Raw genomic sequence first — 26573 nt, forward strand, 5'->3', positions numbered from 1 at the left:
GTGAGTGAAAGGTCAGGTTGGCAATCTCCCCTATTTAGATAAAGTAAGAAACCCTCCCCTCTCTGCTGCCTGGGCTTGCTGGAGCACTTTTTGTTATCCCAGCGTTCCTGTGGGAGGGAGCAATGGACTGGGGAGATTCTGGAGCTGGTTCCTTGCTCACTCAGAGGCTTCACTCACGTCCCCACCCCACGCTCAGACACTGCTGCTGCCCACCAGGAGCTGATTAAATGCCACACAGGGAAGTTAAGGAGAGCTCGAGATTCCCACTGCAGCTGTGCAGGATGTGGCACAGCCCAGAATTCCAGGCAAGCTAAAATCAAATTAAAGTTTCCCAGCTTGATGTTTTAGGAGGAGGAGGAGGGAGGAAAAAAAAAAAAAAGATAAAGAGATGGGATAAAAGAAAACCCCAAACAAAAAGAGCCCCCTGCAGAGTTCATCTGGTGGATGGAGTTACATTAAGTGAATGGAAATTAAAGGCTTTTCATAGAGATCTTCAGTATAATTTGATGGAAGACTTTAATTATTTCAAAGTGCCTAAGAAAAGGAGCTTGGAATGATTTCGGGAAGGGAGGGGGGAGCTCTCATAAAAATATCTCTCTTCAGCAGCGTTTTGAGCTGTTGTTGGGCTGAAAGGCTGCTGTCAGCTCCAAGAGAGGGATTTGAAAATCCTGTGCCCCCCATCCCTCCCCAGAGAGCAATTCCTGCCTGAGTGGCAGCAGCCTGGGAAGAGAGGGACAGGGAGTGAGAGGAGGAGGCTGCAGGAAGAGCAGAGAGTCCTTTGTCGGCCTTCCCAAGGCACGGGGGATGGAGAGGGCTCCTGGCTGGGAATGTGAGGAGGGCGGGATGTAGGGAATTGGGATTTCTCGTGGAGTTTCAGGCAGAGAGAGCATCCTCTCCCCGGCACCCTGGGGACGTGGGCCATTGTGGTCGTTGTGCTGAGGCTGTCACTCATCCAGTTCTTGCTTGGACAGCTCAGGAATTAATGGGTCCTTGTCTAGTCTCCAGGTTGACATAAATCCAGGGATCTGGAGACTGTCCATTCTTTCCCTGGGACTTGGATGCTGTGCTGCTGCCTCCAGCCTGGCTCGCTTTGAGGCAGAAATGTGGTCTCTTTGGGCTCTGAATGCTCAGTGCTTGCAACTCCTCCTCTTCCTCAGACACTGGGCTTCCTGTCTCTACCTCCCTGTGCCCCTCTCTGGGACAGGGAGGGCATCAAGCTGAAGCACTGGGGGCAGGACTGTACAGAATCAGGTTTAGAATCCAACATTTAGGTTGGAAAAGACCTCCAAGATCAAGTCCAAGCTGTCCAAACCCCACCTTGTCATCAGCCCAGAGCACTGAGTGGTTCCTTGGACACCTCCCGGAATGGGGACTCCAAACCTCCCCTTCCAACGTTTAACAACCCCTTCCATGAAGGAATTCTTCCTGACCAGGATTCTGCCACCCACTCACGGACCTCTCTTCTCCTCTCTGAGCTTCTGCTGGGCTGAGACTGGAGCACAGTGGCCAAGTGGTGGAGTTGTCATCAGGGAATGGATTCGAGCTGGCCTGAGTTAAAATGCCATGGAAAACCAGCTGCTCTCACTCCTGCAGATCCAGGATCCTGCAGATGCTGTGGTGGAGGCTGGCACTGAGGAATGGCAGAGGCTCCGTGGAACCGGGAGCCTTGCCTGGCTCCCGACAGCCCAGGAGCTGTGCAGCACCAGGGACTGCCCCTTAAACTTCGGGGTGCTTTTCCTTGCTGTGCCTCTCCCCCTCCCTTCTGACAGTCCTGAGGTTGGTTTGAGGGCTTTGTGGGGGCTCTGTGTCCCCTGTGGCACATCAGGCTGTGAGCTGCACAACAGCACCGCGCTCCTCTGCAGGGATGCCCCGAGGACAAACCCCGCCAAGGAAGTTGGGGGCAGAGGGAAAAACACAACTAGCTTGGATAAACAGGGGAGATGGGGGGAGAGCAGTGGGATCCAGTGCCAGGGAATGAGTTCCAGAGCAGGGGAAGGCAGGCACTGATGCCTCCTCCCCGAGGAGGGGTGTTTGGCAGGCAGCTGGCAGAGAGTACTGGTAGCCATGGGAATAGGAGGGAAAAGGGGATGCAGGTGGGAATCAGGGGAAAAAAGGACAGGCACTCATCAACCTGGCTGCAGCAGGCAGCACAGGAGGTGAGCTGCTTCCATTTTCAGTTTTCCTGCTGAGCACTGCCAGGCTCGGGGAGGCAGCAAGGTGAAGCAAATCCAAGCAGGGAGCTGTTGGGGTGAACCTCCACATTTTGAGGGAGATGAACTCGGTTTTAGGGGGCTGGAATGACTGCAGTCATGCAGGGGAGAGGGAGTGGGCAGTGAACTTGAGGGAGAAGCTGGATCTGAAGGGGCTTTGGGTGTTTGCAGCCCTAAGGAGCAGCTCCCTGCAAGTGCTGCTCGTAGAGGTCCTGCAGGACGGAGAGTCTGAGCCTGGTCAGGGGCCACAGTAAATCCAGTGCCTCAGTGACAGCAAATTGTGCTCTGTTTATTGCTGAGAGTGTTGTTTTCTGGGGTTTTTTTTTCCCCTTGACGTGTCCAAGGCTTTCTGCACCCATTGTTCTTTGCTGCATTCCCTCGCTGCAGCTGCTGCTGGGGGAAAAGGAGTCTGGGCCGTGCCCCTGGCCAGGCTCCTGCGCGGTGTCACTGCACGAGTTCGGGCTGTGCTTGTCACCATTCTCATTTCGTGGTATCAGCACCCAACCCCATCCCTCCCACACCCCATCTCCTGTGCCACGGGGTGGAATTGGAGCCCTTTGTGAGCCCCCATGGGCAATGCCCAGATCAGTGGCAGAAATTCATGTGAAATACCCTTCCTGATGTGTTGTCAGCCCAGCTGCTGTGGGAGAAGAGCTGTTGGGGTTGGGTGGTGGGGGCAGAGAGCATCCTGTGGGTTCAGGGCAGGGCCTGTTGCCCCACCAGGAACCACTGAGGTGCTGGCAGCTGGTTTTGTTTTTAATTTAAGGCTCTGTTTGCACGCACCAGGCTGCCCTGGCTCTGTTAATAACGGGGGGTCACCGCCTCGCTGTGCTCTCTGAGGGTTTGTTGTTGGAGCAGCAGCGTTTCTTGGGGGTGGCAGAGAGAGAATGGCCCCCTGATGTTTGTGGTTTAATTGGGGCTGAGGATGGAGGGGAGGAAAAGCTGCTCCAGCTCCGGCTGGGGGTCTGATCAAGATCCTTCCTCCACCTTCAGTGCTGTTCTCTCCCACCAGCAGTACGGAAACTACTTTTGGGAAGGAATAATGTGGATTTTTAGCATTAACAGCTTTTCTTTTTGGGGGCAGGGGGAGACTCAGAGGCTGCCAGGCTGCCATTTGACAGCAGTCAGCAGCAATCAGCTGGGCTGGTGGCTCCTGGGCAGCTGGAATAGTTTGGAAGCCTGCTGGGCTCCAGCCTGCTTCAAAATGAGCTGTGCTTGAATCACAGCCACTCCAAACTCCCTCTGCTTGGAGCAGGGCTGAGGTGAAGTGAATTCCAGAGGCTGGGGGGATAAAACCCAAGTGGTTCCCGTGAGCTGGGGAGTTAAGGCAGCCTGGAGTTGTTCATGCCTCGTGGCTGAGCTCAGCAAGCTCTAAGTGATGATTTTCCCTACGTTTAGGACATGCACAGCGTCCTTCCCTGGTGGATTCATTGGTGCCTGATGGGAGCCGAGCTGAACACGCAGCCCTTCCCTCTGCGAGGAAATCTTTCTCTCCTCTAGCAGGCTGTTATTTCATGAAGCTCAGAGAAACCAGGAGTTTTTTATGAGCCTGCATCCCCATGAAATTTGGCTGGGAGCTGGCCAGATTGACTGGGAATGGGCACAGAAATGGGTGTTGAAAGCTCAGCCGTTTAAGCCTCTTTTTCTCTGTTGTTGAGACACAACCAGAAGTGCCTGGATGAGAAAGAACAAGTCTGGGATGTCACATTCCCGAGTCCTGTTGGCCCATCTGGGCAGACAGGCTGTGAGTTTGGGCTCGGGGCTGACAGCTGCATTAGGATGTGGAGCTGGGGCTTGGATGGATTATAGGTCAAGATGCAAACATTGAAGCTGGGCTGAATCTGCTTAATGAGGACAGTTTATGACAGAGCTGGAGGAGATGTGATGATGCTTTTCAGAGCGCTCAGCTTGGGCATAACTTTGCGCTTCCCTCATTGAACCAGAATTGATGTCAAGCCAGCAATGAGAACAAGTGCAAGGCCAGCCCTGGGCAGGGCTGCTCCTTGCTCAGTTTGGAAATGGGACATCACTGATGAGGACGAGCGCTCTGGGAGCAGTTTTGGGCACGCTGCTGAGCCAGGAGCACGGCCAGCCCGGTTACAGCAGAGAGGCAAGGTGGGCACAGAGGATTTGTTCAGGGGACAGATTTGGTTTTGCTGCCGAGGCCGTGGCCCTTTGTGGGGCTCTGTGTCACGCTTTGTTAACGGAGCCAGGTGATCTTTGCTCGCTGCACACGGAGCTCCTGGAGGAAGCCCACGACCGTGGTGTCACTCCTCATCTTGTACCACGCTGCAAACAGGAGAGAGAGTGGAGTAAAACCTCCTTAAGTGTCTGGGAGATTTATCCCGTGCTTGGCTCTTCAAATGCTGGCTCCATCTGAATCACAGGATCGCAGAATGGTTTGGGTTGGAAGGGGCTTCAAAGCTCACCTCATTCCAAGCCCCTGCCACGGGCAGGGACATCTTTCCCTGGACCAGGTTCCAGAATCAGCGCTGAAAATTTCTGTGGCTGTGGGGTTTTCCTCAGGGCTTTCCTTGGGGTGTTTTTTGTGGCAGTGCAAGCCCCATTAGCACTTCTGGGGATCTCTGCTCACCTTGAGTGTAGAAAAGCTGAGATCTCCTGCAGGAGTGGCTCTGCCTGGGCAAGCTCCCCTTAGCAAAACAGGAGAAACGGTGAAAAACTCGGGCAGAACCACACAGAAAGTGAGGAGCTGCCCTGGAATTGTGTCTGTGAAGTGGCCAGATTTTGGAGAAACAGGAGGATAAAGGAGGCAGAGAGGAGTTTATCTTGAGGCTTACGAAACTCGAGTGGTGCTCGGTTCCACTGCACTCCTTGCAGCACCAGGCAAGCTGCTCTGAGCCCAAACTTCCCGTTATGCAAAAGGTTCCCCAAGCCTTAAATAAACCCACGAAAGGCCATGAGACAGGCAGGGGAGCGTGGGGAGAAACTGAGAGGTGCCAGAGCCAAGGCTGTGGAGGCAAAGTCATGTCTGCGAGTGAATTCTCTGTGCCGTTGTTGTGGTGCGGGGAGGAGCGCAGCAGGTTCCTGCCAAGGATGTGTGTGTGAGGGTTTGTCTGGTCTCCCACCCAGCAGTGTATCGACAGGCAGGAGAGGAAATTTCCTTTTGTCAGCCAACAGTGCCTCTCTTCTGTCCTTTCCCCATCCCTGCTTCAGGGATGCTCTTCCTGCTGAGCCAGGAGGGTGAGGGCTCCTTTCCCGGGGAGTCTTTGTTGGATCAAAAGCAAATCCGACTCCTTTGGGCTCACGTCCTCACCAGGGAGGGAGGTCAGCAAATAGTATCCCCCAAAAAAGCCCTGAATACTCCACTTGTCTGGCTGGTATTTCCCCTAGAGCCAGAATTCCCCTCTTTTACCTGGGATTTGGTGTGTGGTTACAACAAGCAGAGGAAAAGTGCCAGGGCTGCCCGTTCTCCTCCGTCCCTCTGGGCTTTGGGTGTTTCATCTCAGCAACACAGGAGCACTGCACCCCTAATTGGTGCTCTTTGCTGTTCATTAATCAAACCCATGCTTTTCTGGCCTGAATTTTTTTTTTTTTTTTTTTTCTTCTTCTTGTCACTTTTGCTACGAGCAGGATTAAAAGCTTCTCTCATGCAAAATAATGCCTTTAATTGCAGCTTCAGATCCAAGTTTGGACTTTGATTCTGCCTTCCTGTGCAAGACTATTTATTGCTGCATTATTCTTCGGCATCTGCTGGTTGTGTGCAGCTGTGCTGTTGCATGAGCCTCTCCCAGCTCCTGTATTTTCCTTCTATCCTATTAATTTTGCAGGTTTCCTTGCTCCCTTGCCCCCAAGCCTATCACCCCTGAGCTTTCTCGTGCCTGTTCTCAGCTTGGCATCTGTCCTCGTTCCCACCTCCTTCCCCGTGCATATGCTCCCTGTCATCCAAAGCACCCCCAGCGATCCTTGCTCCATTAAAACACACAAATATCCTCCTCAGCCATTCACAAATTTCCTCCTCCTATCCTCCAAATCCAGGCTTTTGGAGCTTGGATGGATCAAAATGTTCTTTGGGTGATAGATGGGAGAGTAATCTATTTGTTTCACTTACAGTTTTGGCAGCAATAAAAAGGAGCAAACCCGGCTTTTTGGCCATAAACCACTTCTTGCAGGTTGATTTGGTAGAGGCTGCTTTGTTTTCCTTTCTTCTCCCTCTTGAATCTGCCAGGGACTCTAAGTTAAACAAATAGATTAATCTTCTTTCTGTAGCCCAGAGATCAGGTTGATGCATTTAAGAGCTTCTTCTCCCTCTAGACTCCTGAGATGCTCACAGATCCGATTCATATTTTAGAACTTCCTTCATGTGTAAAGAGCCTCGTTGGTAGCAGCAATTCTTCACTAACAGCAAAATAGGGCTCCGTGCTCCTTGGGTTTCTTTTCTTCTGAGAGAGCTGAAAGTTTTCCATCAAAGCCTTTTTTTGATAAAAGGAGGGGTTTTTTGGTTGTTTTTGTGGGGCTTTTTTCGTGGAAGGAGAGCAGCCGTTGGAGGGGTAGGGGGAACCACCTCAAACCTGAAGGTCTCCTTCAAAAGGAGAAAGTTGGTGTTTTGTGTGATGAAGGTTGGATCATTTCGAGCCAGATGGCTGAGAGCAGGTTCCCAAAAGTGTCTCCACTTAGCAAAACAAAAGCGTGGCCCAACTGGAAGAGTCGTGGCTTTTGAGGAGGGGAAAATGGGTTTGTGAGCAGCTCTGTTTGCTGTGATCAAAGGTGATGCACTGAGTGCAGCAAAGCTCAGAAGAGAGGGATGTTTTGAAGCAGTTCCTTCTGAATGCAGCGCTTGGTACGTTGTAAGTGCAGTCCTTGGGGTACTGAGTGGGTTTTTGATCCACTGTGTGCACTCCCAGCATGGCTGTGGAAGAGACAGGCAGGAAGGTTGGAAGAATTAAAGGTTTAATGCCAGCCAGGTGCTTGGGTCTTGCACTGCCCAGGGAAAGATGCTTTGCTAAAATTGCTAAAACTGTGGGACACCTTCCACTATCCCAGGTTACTTCAAGCCCCATCCAACCTGGCCTTGGACACTTCCAGGGCTGGGGCAACCCTGGAATATCCATTTGGAACAGCCACAGTGGTTTGTTCCCTATTGGAACAAAACTCACACTCCAAAACTCAGTTTTTATCCGTTTCTCAGTGTGAGACCTTTGCTGTTTTAAAGCCTTTTTCCTGGTTAAGCTTTTGATGAATCCAAGGCTCTGGCTGTGCTCATTTATTCAGAGTTTCTTTGCAAGCAGACTTGTTGAGCAGCTCAGATTCTGCTCACCTCAGAGTGTCCCCAGGCCACCTCAGCTGGAGAGATCAGTTTGCATTTCCCCTTCCATAAATCCCCTCCTGCTCTGCTGTATGCAGTGCAAACTCCGCTCTGTCCCTCACCAGAGGTGCTTTAATGGAAGTGAAGGCCTGCAGAGCGGGCAGGTGTCTTCTGCTGAATAAATGTGGCACAAAACGTGTCAGGAGAGCCCCTTTAGGTGGGAAAATCAGCTGTACACAGAGGGGTTCGTGCTTGCCAGGGCTGGGGAAGCAAACAAAGCTTTCCTTCCTTCTTTAGAGATGATTTTTGACCTGCCCAGAATCCTTATCCAAGGTAAACAACCCTCAGCCTTGTATTTTGTGCTCAGAATGGTCAAGGACTGAGGTGCTGGCTGTGGGATCAGAGGAGCAGCGCTGCTGTGGCCGGCTCTGGCCCCTGTTTAATGACAACTCGTTGTCCTTCCCAGCTGGGAGAAATCCTTCCCTTCTCCTCCCACCTGCATTCTCCCCTCTTCCCCCAGCCTGGTGGTGATTTTTCCTCTCAGACAACAGCTCCGAGCCAATTAAGAGTGTCTCACACAGTCCTCGCTGTGGGAGACCACGGTGCTTTTAACTGCTATTGTTTGTTAATAAAAATAAATCGTGGGCACCAGGGAGGGAGGGAATCCCACGTGGCCTTGGTTTTCTCTTTTCCCTGTGGTTTTTTAATCAGTGGATGGTCACAGCCAGGGAGGTTCTGACAGATGATGTGGGGAGGGATGTGCTGGGATGTTTGTTCCTGGGTGTGTCCCCATCCTCTGTGCAAGGTGCAAATCACTGCTCAGCTTCACTGTGAGGGGGCTGCGAGGCAAAACTGGAGCTGTGCTGCTGCCAGGAGCAGCAATTCCTGGCAGAGGGATGGGGCAGCTGGAGCAGCATCCTCCCTGTGGCAGCAGAGGCTGGGGGAGCTCATCCAGCACAGCAGCGAGGCCAGGGAGGGTGGGCAGGTTACACCAAGCAGCCCCACAACTGCAGATATCGGGCTGGTTTACTCAGATATCGGGCTGGTTTACTCAGATATCGGCTGGTTTACTCAAATATCGGCTGTTTTACTCAGATATCGGGCTGTTTTACTCAAATACTGGGCTGGTTTACTCAGATATCGGGCTGTTTTACTCAAATATCGGCTGTTTTACTCAAGTATCGGGCTGGTTTACTCAAGTATCGGGCTGTTTTACTCAAATACTGGGCTGTTTTACTCAAGTATCGGGCTGTTTTACTCAAATACTGGGCTGTTTTACTCAAGTATCGGGCTGTTTTACTCAAATACTGGGCTGGTTTACTCAGATATCGGGCTGTTTTACTCAGATATCGGGCTGTTATACTCAAATATCGGGCTGTTTTACTCAAGTATCGGCTGTTTTACTCAAGTATTGGGCTGTTTTACTCAGATATCGGGCTGTTTTACTCAAATACTGGGCTGTTTTACTCAAATATCGGCTGTTTTACTCAAGTATCGGCTGTTTTACTCAAGTATTGGGCTGTTTTACTCAGATATCGGCTGTTTTACTCAAATACTGGGCTGTTTTACTCCCAGTGCTGTGTGCACCCATCGTGCTGTGTGTTTGCTCAGCAGCCACTGGATTTTTTTTGTTGAAAGCTTTAAAGGAGGGCAGAGAAGGCATGGCAGCTGGATCTCCCAGGGCTTTGCACTAAATTCCCAAGCAGAGACCCAGCTGGAACCCACTGCCAGGATCAAGCGAGCTGCCCCAGCCAATGAGTTCTGATGCTGCCGGGTCGATGCTGCAGTGGGACTTTGGTGAGCGTGGCTGAGGTGGGGTTTCCACACTCACCATTCCCTTCTGGGTGCCAGCAGAGCTCTCCAGAATTGACAGAGCCCAGGAGGGCCGGGGGGGTCGAGTGATAAACCTGTGGAGAGGAGGATAACTGCATAAAGATGTCCTGTGGCTGAAGCCTCCTTGCGCTCACGGCTCCGGGGTTGATAATGCTGGGGGAGGTCTCACTCTGAGATAGCCCAGCCTCTGTGAGCAGTGAGGATGGGGACACGCTGCTTTTACCTCTGAGCAGTGATGGGAAATTTGATCAGGCTTTGCTAATTCTGGGGAGGATTGAGAAGGGTGAGATGAGAGGACTCAAGGCTGGGGAGAGAGGAAGTTAAAGAAAATAATCCACAGCAACGAGAAATGTCAGGAATACGTTCGTCCTTCTGCTTCACTGCCTCCAGAATTCTTTTCTCCTTGAAGTTTTCTTGCTGCTTTTTCTGGAAGTCACGAAGGGTGGAGGGAAAAAAAATGGAGAAGAGAGGGATGAAAGAACACAGCTAGGAGAATGAAAAAAAAAAATACCCATTTTATGTATCAGCTGAGCAGGTGTTTATCACTAATATCACCTTCCCTGGGCTGTCACCTGCTCTGGGGTTACCTGGCTGACTCTCCTGGAGAGGTGTGGTGTGATGAGGAGCCCAGGGCTCCTTTTATCCCCTTGACACCTGGGGAAGGGAGGTACCACAGCTCTGCCTCTCACCCTGGGTAAATCCATCCCTGGCACTGGTGTGAGGACAAAGAGAGGGGAGGCTGCGAGCAAAGCAGGCTCTTTAGTGCTGATGAAATCTGAAAAACGAGACGTGGTTTTTATAGGAACATAGAAATTGCCAGACTGGAACCGAGCTCTGCTTCATGTTGTTAAGTATCCTTTTTAAGCACTGGCTGCTTCCAGAGGCTGTGTGAGGAGCCTTGCCCCAAGGGCTGATTCTTCCAGCCCTCAGAAATGGGGAATTCACCAGTTCCTTGCAGTGGGAAGGGTTTGCACCCCATCCGAATCTTAATTTGTATTTTTCCCTCCCAAATTTACCACTGTAATTCCAGCCATTCGTTCTCTTTATAGATGTCGATCCTTCCCTCAGCCTCACGGAGGTTTTTTGACTGCGACAATACCTCGTGGTAATGATTTACCCGTGCTAATTATGCATTTTTTGCCGAGCGAAACATATTGGTGGTGGCTTTCAACAGAGTGATTTTTCAGTTTAATTGAACTTACATCTTTGTGGCCCCGGGGCAGGCTGGCAACGGAGCTCTCCCCTCCCCCTGAGACGCTTTCTGGAGCTCAGCAGCAGCCACTTGTTGAGATGTTTTTCAGGTTTTTCCAAGTTCTTCCCTCCTTGCCTGTTCCATTTAAACCCGAGCCGCTCTGCAGATGAAGCTGTGCAAAAGGCAAGAGCTCTCTTTGCCTGTCGGAAGAATGAAAAAGGCCCCGTTAAGTTGTTTGTTGATATTTCCCGACAGTTTTCCCCCCAATTCCTTGCTGCTCCGCAGCTGTTAAATTTGTTGTCTCAGCTGTGAGCATCACTCCAGCTCCTCTCGAGCTGCGTTTTCTCACCATTCATCAAGCTTCTGGTGAGGCAGGGAGAGATCCATCAACACCAAAGCCCCCTCCAAACTCCTGCTTGGGTGAAAATCTGCCTGGAGAAGGTGGAATTTGCTGCCAGGTTTTTCCAGGGTGTTTGTGGTTTCTCAGCTTGCAGGAGAAGGCGTGGAGGGGGGGGGCTGCAGCGTGGGGTTGCATCGGGATAAAAGCAACACATTGGGATTTTTGGGAAGCCCGGGCCTGGCACTGCTTTCCAGGGCAGCTGGAGATGCTGAGCCCTGTCTGGCTCCAGGGCTTTGTGGGGACAGATGTGGCAGGAACAGGTTCTGTAGGGTGATGGCGATTTTGGAAGTGAGAGCAGAAGTCACTGGCACAGGTTGCTCAGAGAAGTTGATGCCCCATCCCTGCAAGTGTGCCAGGCCAGGTTGGACAGGGCTTGGAGCAGCCTGGGATGATGGAGGGTGTCCCTGCCCACGGCACATGATCTTTGAGGTCCCTTCCAGCCCAAACCACTCCATAATTCCCCGAGATAACAGCAGATTCCTTGAGTGTCCTTGTCAGGCCGTGGAGAGGGAACAAGCAGAGAGGTGGCTGCTTTTCAGGGATCTCTTCATTATCTCCGTGGCAGCTTCAGCAGAGGGGGTTTTTTGGGGTTTTCTTTTAGAGATTTAGCATTTTATTCTGCCTTTTGGCTTTTGCTCTACTGTCTAAGAATTTTTCTGCAGAAATCTCCAAATATCAGGACGCTGTGGTGATAGCAGTGAAGAAGAGCACCAGCTCACACAGTCATTAAAAATGTATCAGCAGTTTCAGAAGCAACTTGCTCCCTCTCGGAGGCAAATCGACCATAATTCTGCTTGGTATTTAGAGACTTTTATCTCCAGAGAGAACACAAAACTCTCCAGTATAGCCCTGATTTATTTTATTCTCTTGAATTTTCAGAGCTGAAGATGGAAAAAAAAAAGGGGGGGGGGGGCTTAGCAGAAAAAGAATTCCATATTTGTGCTGCACGCAGGGGTCAGCTCGTGATCCAGCAGCAGCTTCTCGGCAAGGCACCTCCCACCCTGAAGGACCCAGGGAACTCTTTCCCAGCCATCCCACTCTTTTTTGGGGGAGCAGATTGGGAATGCTCCACAGACAGCTGTCCATCAAGCAGGCTCTCCAAGCCTGCTGTCAGCACAGGAGCCACTAAAGCAGGAGCTGTGAATGCACAGCTCCTGACGTGTTCTCAGTGGAAACTTCAGCAGAGGAAGTTGGTTTGATTTATTTTCAGCCAGCTGAGGATGAGTCTGGGATAAGTCATCTTCACAGGCACGAGAATTAGTGCAGCAAGCTGCTAAATAGCTTTGTCTCTTCAGGGTTTTCTTGGCTTCTGAGGTTTTATATTTGTGTTGCACGAAGGAAAGTTGTCCTCCTCCCTTCTCTGGGTGGAATTTGGGGCTGCACCGGAGTGCATACCCCAGCTGTAGGCACAATCCACTGGTGCACCTGGGTGGAACTCCTGGTTTACAGCATCTCCTGGGGACATGAGGGGCAGGCAGATGCACCTTGCAGCTGGAAGGCAGCTTGGGGGGATGGCAAGTGCAGTGAGGGCCTTTGAACTGTGCTCACCACCCTTTAGTGCCCAAATTTAGGGAGGAGGCAGCAAGGGGGGACCGGGCAGATGCAGAGGGGTGTGAGGACTGAAACACCTCCTTGTTTGCTGGGCTAGGAGGAAAATCCTGCCTCCTTATCCTAAATCTGGAGTGCCAGCCTGTGTGCAGGTGGGCTGGTGGGGAGGCATCCTTGTGCTGCAATCACCTCCAGCAGCCAGATGGGCACGGCTTGTAGGATCCTGTGTTTTCTGCTATTTGGCAACCCCCAAGGTGCATTTCTGTTGCTGACAGCTGTTCCCTGGGCCCGTGCTCCAGAATCCAAGCCCTCCTGAGGGGTGGGAAAGGCGTGAGGTGGAGCAGCATCCCCCTGTGCTCCATGTCCTGGGTAATTACAGCCCCGCCGCTCCTGGAACAGAGCTCAGCGGGGCCCTGGATTTATTGCTCAGCTTTGGTTAACTCCGAGCTGCTGATGCACAGGCAGCTGCTGCTTCCCTGGGAATCTCCTCGGCAGCCTCTCCAGCAGGCTGCAAACAGGAGGAGTGGCCTTGGGGTCTGTCCCTCAGAGCAGGGAGTCACAGGGGCCTTTCCCCCAGGAGTTGCGTGCTCCTTGTGCACTTTGTCTTCACAGAGCCTGAAGTGAGAACTGCTCCTCTTCACCCCGTGGTTCGCAGGGTCACTGAGGTTGGAAAAGCCCTCCCAGACCATCAAGTCCAAGCTCTGCCCCGTCCCCACCTTGTCCCCAGCCCAGAGCACTCAGTGCCACCTCCAGGCTTTCCTTGGAGACCTCCAGGGATGGGGACTCCAAACCTCCCTGGGCATCCCATTCCAATATTTAACAACCCTTTCCATGGGGAAATTCCTGCTGCTGTCCACCCTGAGCCTCCCCTGGCCCAGCCTGAGGCCGTTCCCTCTCCTCCTGTCCCTGTTCCCTGGGAGCAGAGCCCGACCCCCCCGGCTGCCCCCTCCTGTCAGGGACTTGTGCAGAGCCACAAGGTCCCCCCTGAGCCTCCTTTGCTCCAGGCTGAGCCCCTTTCCAGCTCCCTCAGCTGCTCCTGGGGCTCCAGCCCCTTCCCAGCTCTGTTCCCTCCAGCCCCTCAGTTCCTTCCTTGTAGTGATTCCATAGAGTTTTGGCCGGGAATGATGGGGATGTAAACTCCAGCACCCTCCTCGAATTTCAGGCAGTCATTTCCCTCCTGTTTGGCTGGAAACTGAGGGGTTTGTTACCCACTTCTCCCTGCCCTGGTCCTGCTCTGAGATTCCCAACCAGCTGCTTCAGCTGAGCTCTGGCTGTTCATCACCAGGGGCTGGCAAGGAAAGCACACTGGGGGTAGCACTGCAAGAAGTAGGACATAAAAAAGACCTAAAAAAGGAAGAAAACAGGACTGTGAGTGCTGGGGAGCAGCTTTAGGGCCAGAACTGAGCACGAGGGAGCTCTATGGGTGGCAAACCTCAAGCTGCCCTCGCTGTCCTGCAGTCTCCATCCCTGTTTCCACAGGGAAGGGATGTGTCTGTGTGTGTCTGTGTGTGTTCCACGAGCTCCAGCTCCACGTTCCGGGCTGTGAGCGCATCTGACGTGATCCTGCTGTTTTGTCAATATCTTGGAAAGTTTGGAAATAACTGCTTCAAAGTGCTCAAATGATACGTTGCTCCACAATCTGTCTCTGCTGCTGCCAGCGCTTCTAAGTAACCAGTTCCCCATGTGCTTAACCTTTTAGGGCTTCTCTTCCCCAGGAATTACTCTGGAACTCCCACTGAAGGGGGGGGGGGGAGGTTTGGAAATTGAGGAAATTGCTATTTGCCCTTCACAGAGGTGGCTCACGAGTTCCAGGTGGTTTTGGGGAGTTTCTGGCTTTTAAAAATGGGTGGAGCGGGCTGAAATCAGGACGCTCTTCCCGCGTGTGACTGACAGCTGAGCATGAGATCCCTCCATTTGCTGGAATGGAGAGGGTTGGGATGCAGGAGGCAGAGCTGCTGGTGGGAGCTTCCCAAGGGAGGCGTGATCCAGGAAGGGATCGAACCCCAGCGAGTGGAGATGTCCCAGGGCTCCCTGGATTTTTCTTTCTGTGGCCCTGCCTCTGCCTTTCCCCTCCGTGAAAGGGGATGGTCCCTGTGGAGAGTGCTGAGATAAGCTGGAGGAAGTCTAAATGTAATCTAAAAATAGATTAATTGGAAAATGGCAAGTAAAAGGCTGTGTCTTGCTCGGACAAAACTCCTGGTAACTTCAAAGGCAGATTAAAGACTTTGCCTGTGTCAGGACTTGGATATTTGGCCCAGGAAGGAGACAAATGGAAGAGTGTGAGGATGTTTGCCAGCAAGCTGGGGAAGGGAGAGATAAGGTAACAGATGAAACACTCAAAGTCAGCATTTAAGGACATTGCTGCCTGTGGAGATAATTTTATCAACTCCAGAGACAACCATTTTTTTTTTCTTCCCTATGAAGTAAAATCTGCCCTTTATGAAGCTGTTTAAAATGGTATTTGTTACAAATTTGATTAGCTGTGCTGCAGGAGCCTGCTGTGGGACAGCCGGTGCCAATATTCGTGCTGATGATGAGTTTGTGGATTTTCCACCTCCTGCCCTTCACTTTGGTGGTGTTTTGACTTTGGAGCTTGGACCTCTGTGTGGTGGGGTGGTGAGACCTTGTTTGAGGAGAAAAAGAGATGCTTTTGGTCTTGTGCTGAATCCTCCTGTTCCTGAAAGGGAGGGAAGGAGGTGACTGGAATTGTGGTGAGGAATTGGTTTCTAGTTTGGTGAGGCCCAAGTGACTCTCTGCCTCCTAAAGCCCTCCCCCAAATCACATTTTGCTACGAAAATGTTTTGTCCCATCCTAAAATCAGAAGTCAGTATAACAGAATGAGTTGCAGGCTGCTCTGAGTGGAAAAAAAAAGGGAGGGGGGGGGTTTGGGTGAGAATAGAAGTCAGAGATGTGACTCAATATTGATTTCCACTTGTTTTTGTTGAAACGCTAAAAATGCCAAGATGAAATATTTGGACTTTTCCTCGTGTTTCTTTTCCTTCCTTTTTTTTTTTTTCTTTGTTTTTGCTAGAATCTCTCTGCCCAGTTTGATTCCAATCTCTGAATAATTCATAGTCTGTAAATAGCTTCCTCCTCCTCGGGTAAATGGAGCCTTTGTCCCCAGTGCTGGGCGAGCTGGGAGCTGTGTGGTGCTGCTGGGGGAGAGCTGGGAGAGCAGAGGGGCTCACGGCCGTGTTTTGTGTCTCCCTGCAGAGTTATGTCATGCCCAGACCACCGCAGGGCTCCATGAGGATTTATGGAAGATGCTCCGTGTCTTGGCGCCTCTGGTGCTCCTTCTGCTGTGGCTGATGCGGATCTGGGCCAGCCCCCATTCCCTGAGGATTGGTGAGTGCACACCTCGCTCTCATCTGGGTCTGTCCAGCGCTGTTTGGCCACTCTGGAGGAATTCCTGGAGGGGGGAAATCCTCCCTGCCTCGGTGGGGTGTCCCCGTTGAGGTGGGGCTGACACCCTGAGTGAAAGGTTCTCTCCTTCCTCTTGTGCATGAGATGTGATTTATGGTGAGCTGCCACTCCTGCATTTTGGGAGAGTTCTGTCTTTAGTTTGTAAATGAAATGTGATTTATGGTGAGTTTTACACACTGAGCTCCTCCCTTCATTTTGGAAAGGTTCTCTCCTTCCCCTTGTAAATGAAGGGCAGTTTATGGTGAGTTGACAAGGTTGCTGAGCTGCTCTCTGTGTTTTGGAAATGTTCTGTCTTTAGCTTGTAAATGAAATTATGTTTATGGTGAGTGGACACGCTGGCTGAAGCTCTTCCCTGCATTTTGGGAGTGTTCTCTACTTCTTGTACATGAAGTGCAGTTTATGGTGAGCTGCCACAGTGAGCTCCTCCTGCTGTATTTTGGGAGTGTTCTGTCTTCAGTTTGTAAATGACATTAGTTTATGGAGAGTTGACACAGTTGTTGAAGCTCCTCTTTGCATTTTGGGAATGTTCTCTCTTTCCTCTTGTAAAGGAAATGTCGTTTTTGGTGAATTGACATGTTTGTGTTGGTTTTCACGGTGTTGGTGTTGCTCTTCCTGTGTAAATTCAAAGCCACCCCTCAAAGAGCCACTGAGGAACCAAACTTGTCCGTGCCATGTCCTACCCCCTCTCCTAAACTCCACATAAAATGCAATATTTCTGTCACAAATACATCGATGAGCCAGGGGTGCCTGAGCCCAAACTGCCCCCAGTTCGGGGGTGCCACAAGAACTGTGATAACCCCAAAATACCCATTTGCAGGGAGGCCCCATGAACTCAGGCTCCTTTGGGCTGTGTTAAAAAGCGTTCAGGAAGAGGCACCGTCATTTTTCCTGGCTGCCTGTGCAGATTAGGGAACAGAAATGCATCCAGAAACCTCGTAATGAAACTCACCTCCCAGTATTGACACTTTGCTCTGTTGTTTAGAAAGGAAACTGCTTCCCCTGGCTGTTCCTCCTGCAGCCACCAGCTGCCTTTATTAACTATTTGTTGCAGATAAGCAGCTAATCTATTCCTGTCCCCATTTGCAACTTGCACAGGTGACACACTTGAAGGAAAATTACCTCTCCCCTCCACTAGTGGAGCATGAAGCAGCTCAGGAAATATGGGAGGGGAGGGTGTGAGCTGGCAGGAGCCTGGGAAGGGTGGCTGGTGTTTTATATCCCCGGCATCCCTGATTCATGTGGAGCGCTCCCTGCGCGCTCCCAGCTCTGCTGCCTGCTTTTCTCGTTGATGGGCACCTCCTCTGCTTGAGCCAGCAGGCAGGGATGGGGATGGAGGGTGAATCATCAGGGTGCTGAAGGTGAAAATCCTTCACTTTGCACTGTGTCCAGTCTTTTTGGGGAGCACTGTGGGGTTTTGGGAGTGTGGGAAGAAAGGGGAGCTCCCCCGACAGCACAGAGCTGCAAACCTGGGGTCTGTTTGTTTCCCACCTCCCCAGAGTGAAAGGTGAAGATGTTTGAGACCTGGGACTGTGATTTTAAGTTTTTAAGGACTGGAAACTCAAATCTGGGCTGCAGCTTCCAGGTGGGAATGGCAGCTGCCTTCCAGCTTGGCTTGGCTGGGAGGTTTGATGAGTGTTGTTTCTCCGAGCCACAGTTTCATTTTTACAGCGTCTCCAACAAAAAAGTTAATAAAAATAAAGTGCAGAATAAAAAGAGGGGAAAAAATATTACCAGCAGCCCTGAAATCATTCCCAAATGCATGCTTTTGGCAAGGCAGGGAGATATGGTATCTAGCAACATCAATCAAGGCTCTGCATGGGGAAGGAAAAAGAGACCAGCAAGAATATTTAAATATTCCAAGGAAATGCAAGCTAACGTTTAAAACAATCCTGAAAACCACCTGATAGGGGGCTGCTGGAATGCCCCGGGATGTGATCAGTAACAGGAGGTGAGCTGGGCGCTGCCAGGGTGGGTTCTTCAGCAGCAAAAAGAGATGATTGCCTGCAGCTCTTGGCTTCAGGCAGAAGGAACCACGGTGCTGCTGAGTCAGGGGCACTTGGCTTGTGAACCGAGCCCTGAGCTTCCCCGCTGCTGCTTTTTTGGGGTTTCGGGTGGATCTTGGCCCTGGCAGCCCTCAGTGGAGCTGAGAGGCAGCAGATTGCCTCATCTCTGAGCACACAGTGAATTTCTGCTGGCCTGGACAGGACCCACAGCGAGTGTTGCATTGCAGTGAGCTTGGGAGGCGTCATCTGTGCAAGAAATCGAGCAGAATGTGGGCTCCAGGGTGACCTTCCCCTTGCCTGTGGCTGCAGAGGAGCAGCCTGGAGCCTCCTGAACGCTCTATTTCTCTCCTTGATACACAGTGGGGGGGAAACCATCAGTGCAAACCTGTTTCTTCAGCCTTAAACTGTTTGTTCCCTTCTGATCCAGCCCTGGAGAAAACCTCCTTGTCCTTGTTCTCCTGGAGGCCTCGGTGGGGAAATCCAGATCTAAAAGCTTTATCCAAAATGGTGATGTTTTAACTAAGAATGTCTTTTGTCAGTCAGTTCCCTGCTCTGTCTGGGTGAATTATTGTATCTGTGCACCTCAAAAGCTGGATCTGATCAGGGAGGGAAGGAGCAGGCAGGGTTGGGAGCGTTCTCAGCAGCTTTAAGAGCTCTGGGAGGGAAGGAATTGCCTCCAGGCAGCCTGTAGAGCTTGGAAGAACCAATGCAAAGCCTCCCAAAATATCCTGGGGTGCAGCGCTTGCCCTTGCACAGGTTGTGTTGCATCCAGCCACCCCAAAAAGCGAAAATCATCAGCTCCCTCCTGCTCTCCAGGGCGACATCTCCCCTGGCCCTGCTTTCCTGCAGCACACAGTGTGTGTGGGAGCAGTTCTGGGTTTGTTTTTCTCCTGTTCACTCATGCTCGAGGAAGTGTCAGGAAATTTGCCTGAGTTATTTGCTGGGTTATTTACTCAGGCTCGCAGAGCAGAGCGTGGGGGCCCTAAATTGGCATTCTCTGCCTTGATTCATTGGGCGTGCTAAAAAGCTCATTTAAAATTCATACCCCGGCCAAAATTGGAGTTTAGCCACGGCGTTGCCCTCACCAGCAGCAGGGCCAGGAGCCCTGACAGAGGATCTGCTGACAAGCTCCTTGCAAAGCCTCCTGTAGCCGCTCAGGTGCTCGTCTGTGATTCCCTCTGCCCGTGAAAATCCCTTCCCTGCCTCTGTCTCCCAGCTCTGCAAACTTTACACAACAGCTCCAGCATTTAAGGGTGTTTTTTGGGGTGAAACTTGGTGTTTTTCTGCCAAACACCCAGAGACTGTGGCATTAAGGGTGTTTCCTTGAGGTGAAACTTGGTGTTTTTCTACCCCATAGTCAGGGACTGTGGCATTAAGGGTGTTTTTTGAGATGAAACTTGGTGGTTTTCTGCCCCCTGCCCACCCAGAGACTGCGTATCCACCTCTGGCTCAGCTGTCCTTGCTGTCCCAGCACTTTGTGGTTTCGTCCACCAGAGAAGCAATTTGTGGTCAAAGTCCTCATGAATCCCACCCTGATGCTGGGGTGTCACCAGAAGTGTCACTCTGGGGTGTCTGTCCTTGTTTCTAGGCACGATTCCAGAATTCTGGAGTGCCTGAGGAGTTGTGAATCTCCTGTGTCTGCTCTGAACTATAATCAGAGAATGATGGAATGGTTTAGGTTGGTTTAAAGATGAAGTTCGAACCCCCTGCCATGGGCAGGGACACCTTCACTATCCCAGGTTGCTCCAGCCTGGCCTTGGACACTTCCAGGGATCCAGGGGCAGCCCCAGCTGCTCTGGGCACCCTGTGCCAGGGCCTGCCCACCCTCACAGGGAACAATTCCTTCCCAGTATCCCGTCTAACCCCGCTCTCTGTCAGTTTGAAGCAGTTTCCCCTTGTCCTGTCACTCAAAGCCCTTGTAGAAATTCTCTCTCCATCTTTCCTGCAGCTCCTGGCAGGCTGCAGTGAGGTCACCCCAAAGCCTCTCCTCTCCAGGCTGAACAATCCCAATTCTCTCCGCTTTTCATGTCCTGAAGATGTTCTTGGGGATCCCCCAGAGCACGTGGAGCTGTGGGAAACCCCTGGCATTGATCTGTGTGTGCTGAAGGAGGTGGCAAGAGGCAGACTGGAGCTTTTCCTGCATCGCTGTGGTTGTGTGGAGCCCCTTTATTCCCAGCCCATCCCTCTGTCACGGCCGTGGGTAGCAGAGCATCGTTTGCACGGCCCTGACTCCCCGTGTAATCACCCTCCTGAGGTGTTTATGATGTACTCAAGCACTTTTGCAGTGAGTAAAGGCCCCAGAGCTGCCCTGGTGGATGCAGTTTGTCCATAGGTGTGTCTGAGCTGGAGGACTGAGGCGAGGGAAAAAGCGAGCATTAAAAACTCATTAAAAATGAACGGTAACAGCAGAGGAATTGGGGATGGTTTGGTTCAGCTCCTTCAGGACACACAGAATTCTCCTGCAGGCGCTGCAGGGAAGATCCCACGAGGCAGCATTAGCATTTTAAAGGGTGCTGGTGGCTCTGATGATGAAGGTGCAGCCAGCCCCTGGGTGCTGGGGAAGGAGGACGCTGATGTCAGCAGGTACCAGATTCTTCCTCCCAGGAGTGAGGCTGAGATGATGGGGGGAACCCAGCTGTGCCTTTCACTGCAGGCAGGCAGAGAGTGCCTTTGTGGCTTTGTGGCAGGTTCTGTGCCATCTCCAGCTCCCCCTCTCCTGCTTGCAGCTGGCTCACACAGCTTGAAACTCCTCTTCTCCCTCCTGCTGGGAACATTTAACAGACACAAAGCACAAACTCCTTTCCTGGTGTAGCTCTGCCTTAGCCAAGCCCTTTGTGGATGATACTGATGGATCTGGAATAAAGGGGCCGTGGATTTGCTGTTCCCCAGCAGAGGAATGGCCTTACCCTGGCTTTGAACCCGGCCAGGCTGCTGTGATCAGCTCAGAGCACAGGAACAACCTGCAGGGCTCACATGGTGGTGCTGTTGCTGGAAAACCTTTCCACCTGTCATTAGGATGAGCGTTTAATCCCAGCCTGGCTTGGGGAGTGGGGTGGGAGGAGGGTGTAGTTATTGGGATACAATATTAATAGTTCTCCCAATATTAAAAACAGCCAGTTAAGTTTATTAAAGTGAAGCAGGTTTGTAGTTATTTATCATTTGCTGCTGGAGAATGGTGAGAGGTAGAGAAAAATACAGTATTCATTTGCTATCTGCCCTTTTAATTTGGTTCTGATTATTCTTCTAGGAGAGTGATGTCTTATTTATGGGCTTAAACTCTTACGGAGTTATGTGCATAAATATTTTTTTAATAAAAATCACCTGTACAGATGCCAGGCCCTTCAGCAAAGCCTCGTTAAACTTACAGTGAATCACAAATGATTTGGGTTGGAAGGACCTCACAGACCACCCTGTTCCAGCCCCCTGCCATGGGCAGGGACATCTTCCTCTGGATCTGGTTGCCCCAAGCCCTGTCCAGCCTGGCCGTAGACGCTTCCAGGGATCCAGGGGCAGCCACAGCTTCTCTGGGCAAATTTTATCCTTGGATTCTCTGCAGTTCTTGCCAGGTATTCCTGTGTTCCAGCACTGGGAAGAGTGGCTGCCACTGCCCCATCTCCTTTACCCTTCCTGTCCTGATCTCGTTCAGGCGACTCATCCACAGAGGCTACTCAAGGATAAAATGAGATGAGTTTATTTCAGGAAGAGGCAACTGGAGCTGTTCAGAGAGGGGCTGGTGACTGGTGCAGTCATTTATCTACCCTGTTCTTCTCTGGAATGAGCTGGTGAGAGGAGTTTCCTTGAAAGCTTTTGGTGCAGGACGCCAGGGCAGGGTGTCGAGGCTCAGCCGAGGTCGGCGGTGGGCGCCGGATGGTCTCCACGGGCAGGCAGGGGGTTTGCACGCTATTCCCACTAAACCTGTGGAATGCAGCTTTTCCTGGGGCTGTGCTCGGCACCCTCTGAGCCTGCAGAGGCAGAAGCTCATTAGCACCATGGAAGTGTGAGTGAAAACTGCGGGAGGAGCGCGAGCGCTTCCGAGCGGGAACCGGGACGAGCGGCGAGCGGGTTCTCGAGGGGTGTGGAAATCCCGAGGGATGCAGAAATGCCGAGGGGTGCAGAAACCCTGCACCCCTGCTTCGTTTGGCTTTGGTTTCCAGCAGTGAGAGGGGCCTGTTTGGCAGATTGACAGGACTGGCTACCCAGAGGGAGAGGGAGGATTGATGGCTTCCTCCACCACGGAGGTTTGCACACGAATTCTGTGTGATCAGGGTTGGATGCGTTTGGCTTAAAAATCAACTGAGCCTCATCCTGCAGGGAAACTGCGTGGAAAAAAGAGGGGTTTGGTGCAGAGCAGGGAAACTGCGTGGAAAAAAGAGGGGCTTGGTGCAGAGCAGGGAAACTCCATGGAGAAAAGAGGGGTTTGGTGCAGAGGAGGGTGAGGTGCCCTGTAAGGGGAAGGTGTCCGTGGCATCAGGCAGATCCTGCCCAGCAGAGCAGTGCCCCTTGCCTGGCGTGGGAGGGCTCTGCCTCTCTCCAGGCTGCAGCTTTGCCACATAAAACATAATGAGCTCCCCGTCTCCAGTGGAGGAATCCAGCTCTGTAATAATGTGAATAATAAATAATAAGCAGATTTATATTTCAGATCGGTGCCACAGGGCATGGAGTGAGGAGGGACGGGGAGTCAGCCAGACAGATCATCTCCTTCCATCTCTTGCACCTCTGTGGCAAGAGTTATTTTTCCTGATCTGTTCCTATTCATTAATGTCCGAGAGGCAGGTTATATTATCCACCCCAGGAGGCCTTTAAGCTTTGTTTTGATTCATTATACATCCACATACATATTATATAGATATAGATCTCTCTGTGCAGAGCAGCTGCATGGGGAAAGCGGCTGGTAGTTATGGAAAAGAGCCACGTTACTTAAGCAGCAAATCAACGTTCTATTTCTTCACTCTCTTGTTTATTGAAAGCCATTTAGCCACCAGCACGGGGGGAAGCTGTGGTGCCCCTGGGCACAGCAGCAGCTGCTGCCCTGGCCTGTGTGGCTTTGTGGGTTTGGAAGGTGACTGGGTTGGAAGCAGTGCTAATCCAGCAGGAAAGGGGAATTTAAGGAGAGGAGCCAGGCAGAGAGGGGTTGGTCAGTGGAAAGGTCACATTTATCTCTTGTGGGCACAGTCCTGAGCTGTGGCAGGGTGACAGAGGACAGGCACGGATAGGTGCATGTGCAGAATTTTGTATCAAAGGTCTGGTTTTTTACATTTGTTCCTGAATATTAAACATTCTCCCGGAGCCAAGGATCAGGATCTGAGAGTCATGTAACTTGTTTTATATCTAAATACTGCTCCTGCCCCTGGGCAGCACTTTGTGTATTTAGCTGCTGAGCCACTTTTAATACAGATCTTCTTGCTTCACACAGAGAAAGCTACGGATAGCAAGAGCTACTCTGCAATTTCTTTCATTATTTTTTCATATATATATATGAATAAAAAAGTCAATTACATGAATGAAAGATCCTTGGTTGCCTGCCTAAACAGCTGCCAAAATGAATTCCAACTCGGAGCCAAATTCAGCAGAGCTGGAATTTCTGCAGAGTTCCAGTGTGGCGTGAGATGGGATTGTGCACGAGGCTGCATTACGGATTCCTGCTGCCCAGCCCCTCGCCCCTGGCTATCCGTGTGGGCAGCGAGGGAGGATGGATTTCACTTCACTGCAGGGCTGGATTAAATCTCCTCCTCAGAGCCGTGGTGGGGCGAGAGCCACCACCCTGCCAGGCTGCTGCCTTGGCATCCAGAGCACCTGGGAAACTCATGCCAGCCTTGGTGATACTTGGAGCTCCAAATCTGTTCCTCCCCACAGACCAATTAACTTGTGTGTAAGGAACCATCTGAAGTGAGCAGGAGAATTTTGGGATGTAGACGGGAGTTTAATAATTTGGATAAGCACGTAGGGGAGGCAAGTCCTGCGCAGAGGCAGGAGCAGCTCTGGGAGTGACTCCTGAGGACGGGGCACCTCTGGATGCCTGGCTGAAGAACATGTTCCTTGTTTTTAGGGAACTGCAGGTCTGCAGGGCCCATGATGTGATTGGAAGGTCCTTTCCGGGCAGTGAGGGGGAGGAGAGTCTTTAGGCAGATTTTAGGTAGATGCCCAATTTCCTCAAGGTGAGTGGAGATAAAGCCGAATTTGTTACCTGGGAGCTGTTGGAACCTTTCTGGGAAGGGCAGGGAGAGGACGGCAGATGGGAGAAGGAGGACAAAAAGCCACTCCAGTTCCAGCCAGTTGGAGCAGGGCTGAGATCCCCACCCTGGGAGTGCAAGGAAGGGTTTCTTTGTGCTCCAAGCCTCGTGCTCATGGTTCATTCCTCCTGCTCTGTGACTCTTGGCACGTTCCCTTGTCCTTGCCCCATGGATGGGTAGGCTGCAAGCTCAGGAGCTCTCCAGGCTGCTGCGTGCCCAGAGCTGAGCTCAGCGAGGTGTTAAAGCCCTCTTGCCGAGTTTAGGCACTGCAGGGCTGCTGGGCAACCTTCCCAGAAGAGGAGCTTTTGACCTAGCAGGGCATTTATCTGAAGTGCCCCTCCGCAGCTAATTGCTGCTGGCTCGGTGTCAGATAAACACAGCCCCTGAGAAGCTGAAATCCCAAATTGCCCTGGCTCGGATCCAGCAGCTCCCACTCTCCATATCCAGGTGTTAGGGATGCACAGCACTTGGAAAAGTCCCAGTCCCAGAAGTGGAGAGCAACCTGCTGACAAAGCAGGGTGAGTGGTGGCTCCTGCCCTTCCCTTGCTCCCAGCTTTGTGCTCCTCGTCCTCCTCTTCTTCCTCTCTGAGGTCAAAGCTGCTGGCTGAGATTGCTGAGGAAAAAGGGAAGGATGGAAGGATCTGACAGAATGAAATTTGCTTTTGGGATGTCAGCTGTGAAGAGCAGGGGAGCACATGGGAGAGAAGAAAAACATCCAGGGCACAACCCATGGCAGAAAGGGCTGTGAGCAGGCAGGGAAAATGGGGGCTTTTTGTCACTGGGACAACCATCCAAGAGCTTTGGGGTGGCATCATAGCCCAGAGCCCTTCTTTGGGGTGTTATTTGGAGAGGAGAAGAATGTGGGCAGCCTGGGAAGCAGAAGGTGACGATCCTGGCTGGAGGAGAGCACAGAGAATGCAGATGTGACAGCAGAGAGGTGGAGCTGGGAGTGCAGCAGGAGCAGCTCAGCCTGGCCTTGCCCTGACTCCAGCCCTGCCAAATGAGGGCTGTGGATGTCAGGAGGCCGCAGGGAGGGATGGCTCCTGTTCCCAAAGACATCACTAATGAATTCCTCTTGCACCTCCAGACACTGCAGGGCCTTGGAGAGACTAAATGTAACTTTATGTGAAAGTGATGGCTGAATGTCAGCACTGCTGTCGGAGCCAATTTGGGAGCTGGAAAGTGCTGAAAGAATTAAGATTGTTAAATGGAAATAAGTCTACTTGGTTGAGATAAAATAGGGTTTAAATGAGTGAAATTATCAGTGGATTACCCTTGTTAGAGCACTGCCTTATTTAATAAACCGGGTTTTAATCTGCTGCGAGCATTCCTGAAGGGAAAGCTCAGCCTGTGGAGGTGCAGGGATGTGAGGAAGGGGGAGCACCAGCTGTGCCATCATCCTCTAGAATGGAGCCACAGGAGCAATAACTTGCCCAGGAGTGCTTTGTACTTTCACAAGGATCTTGTTCCCTGCTTTAGAAGTGGATTGATCTTTGTTCAAGTTTCTCTTGCTGGCAGATTTGGGGTGGGATCACCTCAGAGTGGGGATCACCTTGATACCTCTGGGTCCCTCATGTCCCTGGGGAGCAGTTTTAGAGCAGGGCCATGCAGTGCTCTGTCCTTTTTGGGGTAAAATGATGCACTCAGAGCTCCCCTGGAGTGCTGCGAAGGGAGCAGCCTCTCGCTGCGTTTAGGAGAGAAAGAGAGCGCTGGGAGCCTTGAGTGCTGCAGTTTTACCCAAAGAGAGACTGCAGGAATTATTGGTGGCCACTGGCTACCTGCTTCTGCAGGAGCAGAGCTGCTGCAGCCAGGTGCTTTGGGCCAGCTTTACCTGGCCACCTGACTCGGTGCAGGTGTCACCTGGCACCTCTCGTGCGCTCCGGAGCCGTCTCTCTGCAGCAGCAGCTCTGAAAGCAGAACTGCTCCAGATGCTTCTGGAACTGCCCGTGGAGGGCAGGAGCTGATCTTCTCTCAGCGCTTTTGGGACCCTGCTCTTGGCTGCTGGAGCTCTGAGCCCAGGAGGTGACGGTCCCTGGCCTAGGGGGGAGCATCTGGTACAAAGGACAAAGGCACAAGGAGGGGTGAAGCTTGATTTTCCTCTTAGTTGTGCAGCCCTGAGGTTTCAGAACATCTTGTGTTCTTTACTTGCAGGACTCATGAATTTTCATTCTTTTTTACAGACAGTTTTGAGAGAGAAATCAAATCATTGGTGGGTTGGGAGGCTCAGGTGGGATGCAGGAATCCGGGATCAAATTCCAGCCTTGGGGTAACTAGGCTGTGGGTAACCCACCTGGATTATGCTCTTATCTCTTCAAAGGAGTCTGTCTCCCGTAAGTATTGCATTTTTGGTAGCCTTGCAGTTGTCAGAAGGGCTGATAAAGCTGGCTGCAGGCAGAGCTGAGCCCAGCCTGGATTTTTTATCTCTTTTCCTGGGCTTCTCCAGCAACCTGGTCTCTATAAATGCCGAAAGT

At 51.7% G+C, this 26573-nt stretch overlaps 1 protein-coding gene across 2 annotated transcripts in view; it reads left to right on the forward strand.

Moving 5' to 3' along the window:
• GRIK4 (glutamate ionotropic receptor kainate type subunit 4) overlaps positions 1-26573 on the forward strand; it is a 175421-nt gene that overhangs the window by 42579 nt on the left and 106269 nt on the right. For both annotated transcript variants that reach the window (XR_011146575.1, XM_068994692.1), the window contains exon 2: positions 15660-15791. Coding sequence is in view for 1 of the 2 variants with exons in the window: in XM_068994692.1 (XP_068850793.1) it covers positions 15660-15791 (132 nt within the window). In the remaining variant the exon portion in view is untranslated. The remainder of the gene's footprint in view (positions 1-15659; positions 15792-26573) is intronic.

The sequence above is a fragment of the Aphelocoma coerulescens genome, chromosome 24, assembly GCF_041296385.1.
Source record: "Aphelocoma coerulescens isolate FSJ_1873_10779 chromosome 24, UR_Acoe_1.0, whole genome shotgun sequence".
Taxonomy (NCBI): Eukaryota; Metazoa; Chordata; class Aves; order Passeriformes; family Corvidae; genus Aphelocoma; species Aphelocoma coerulescens.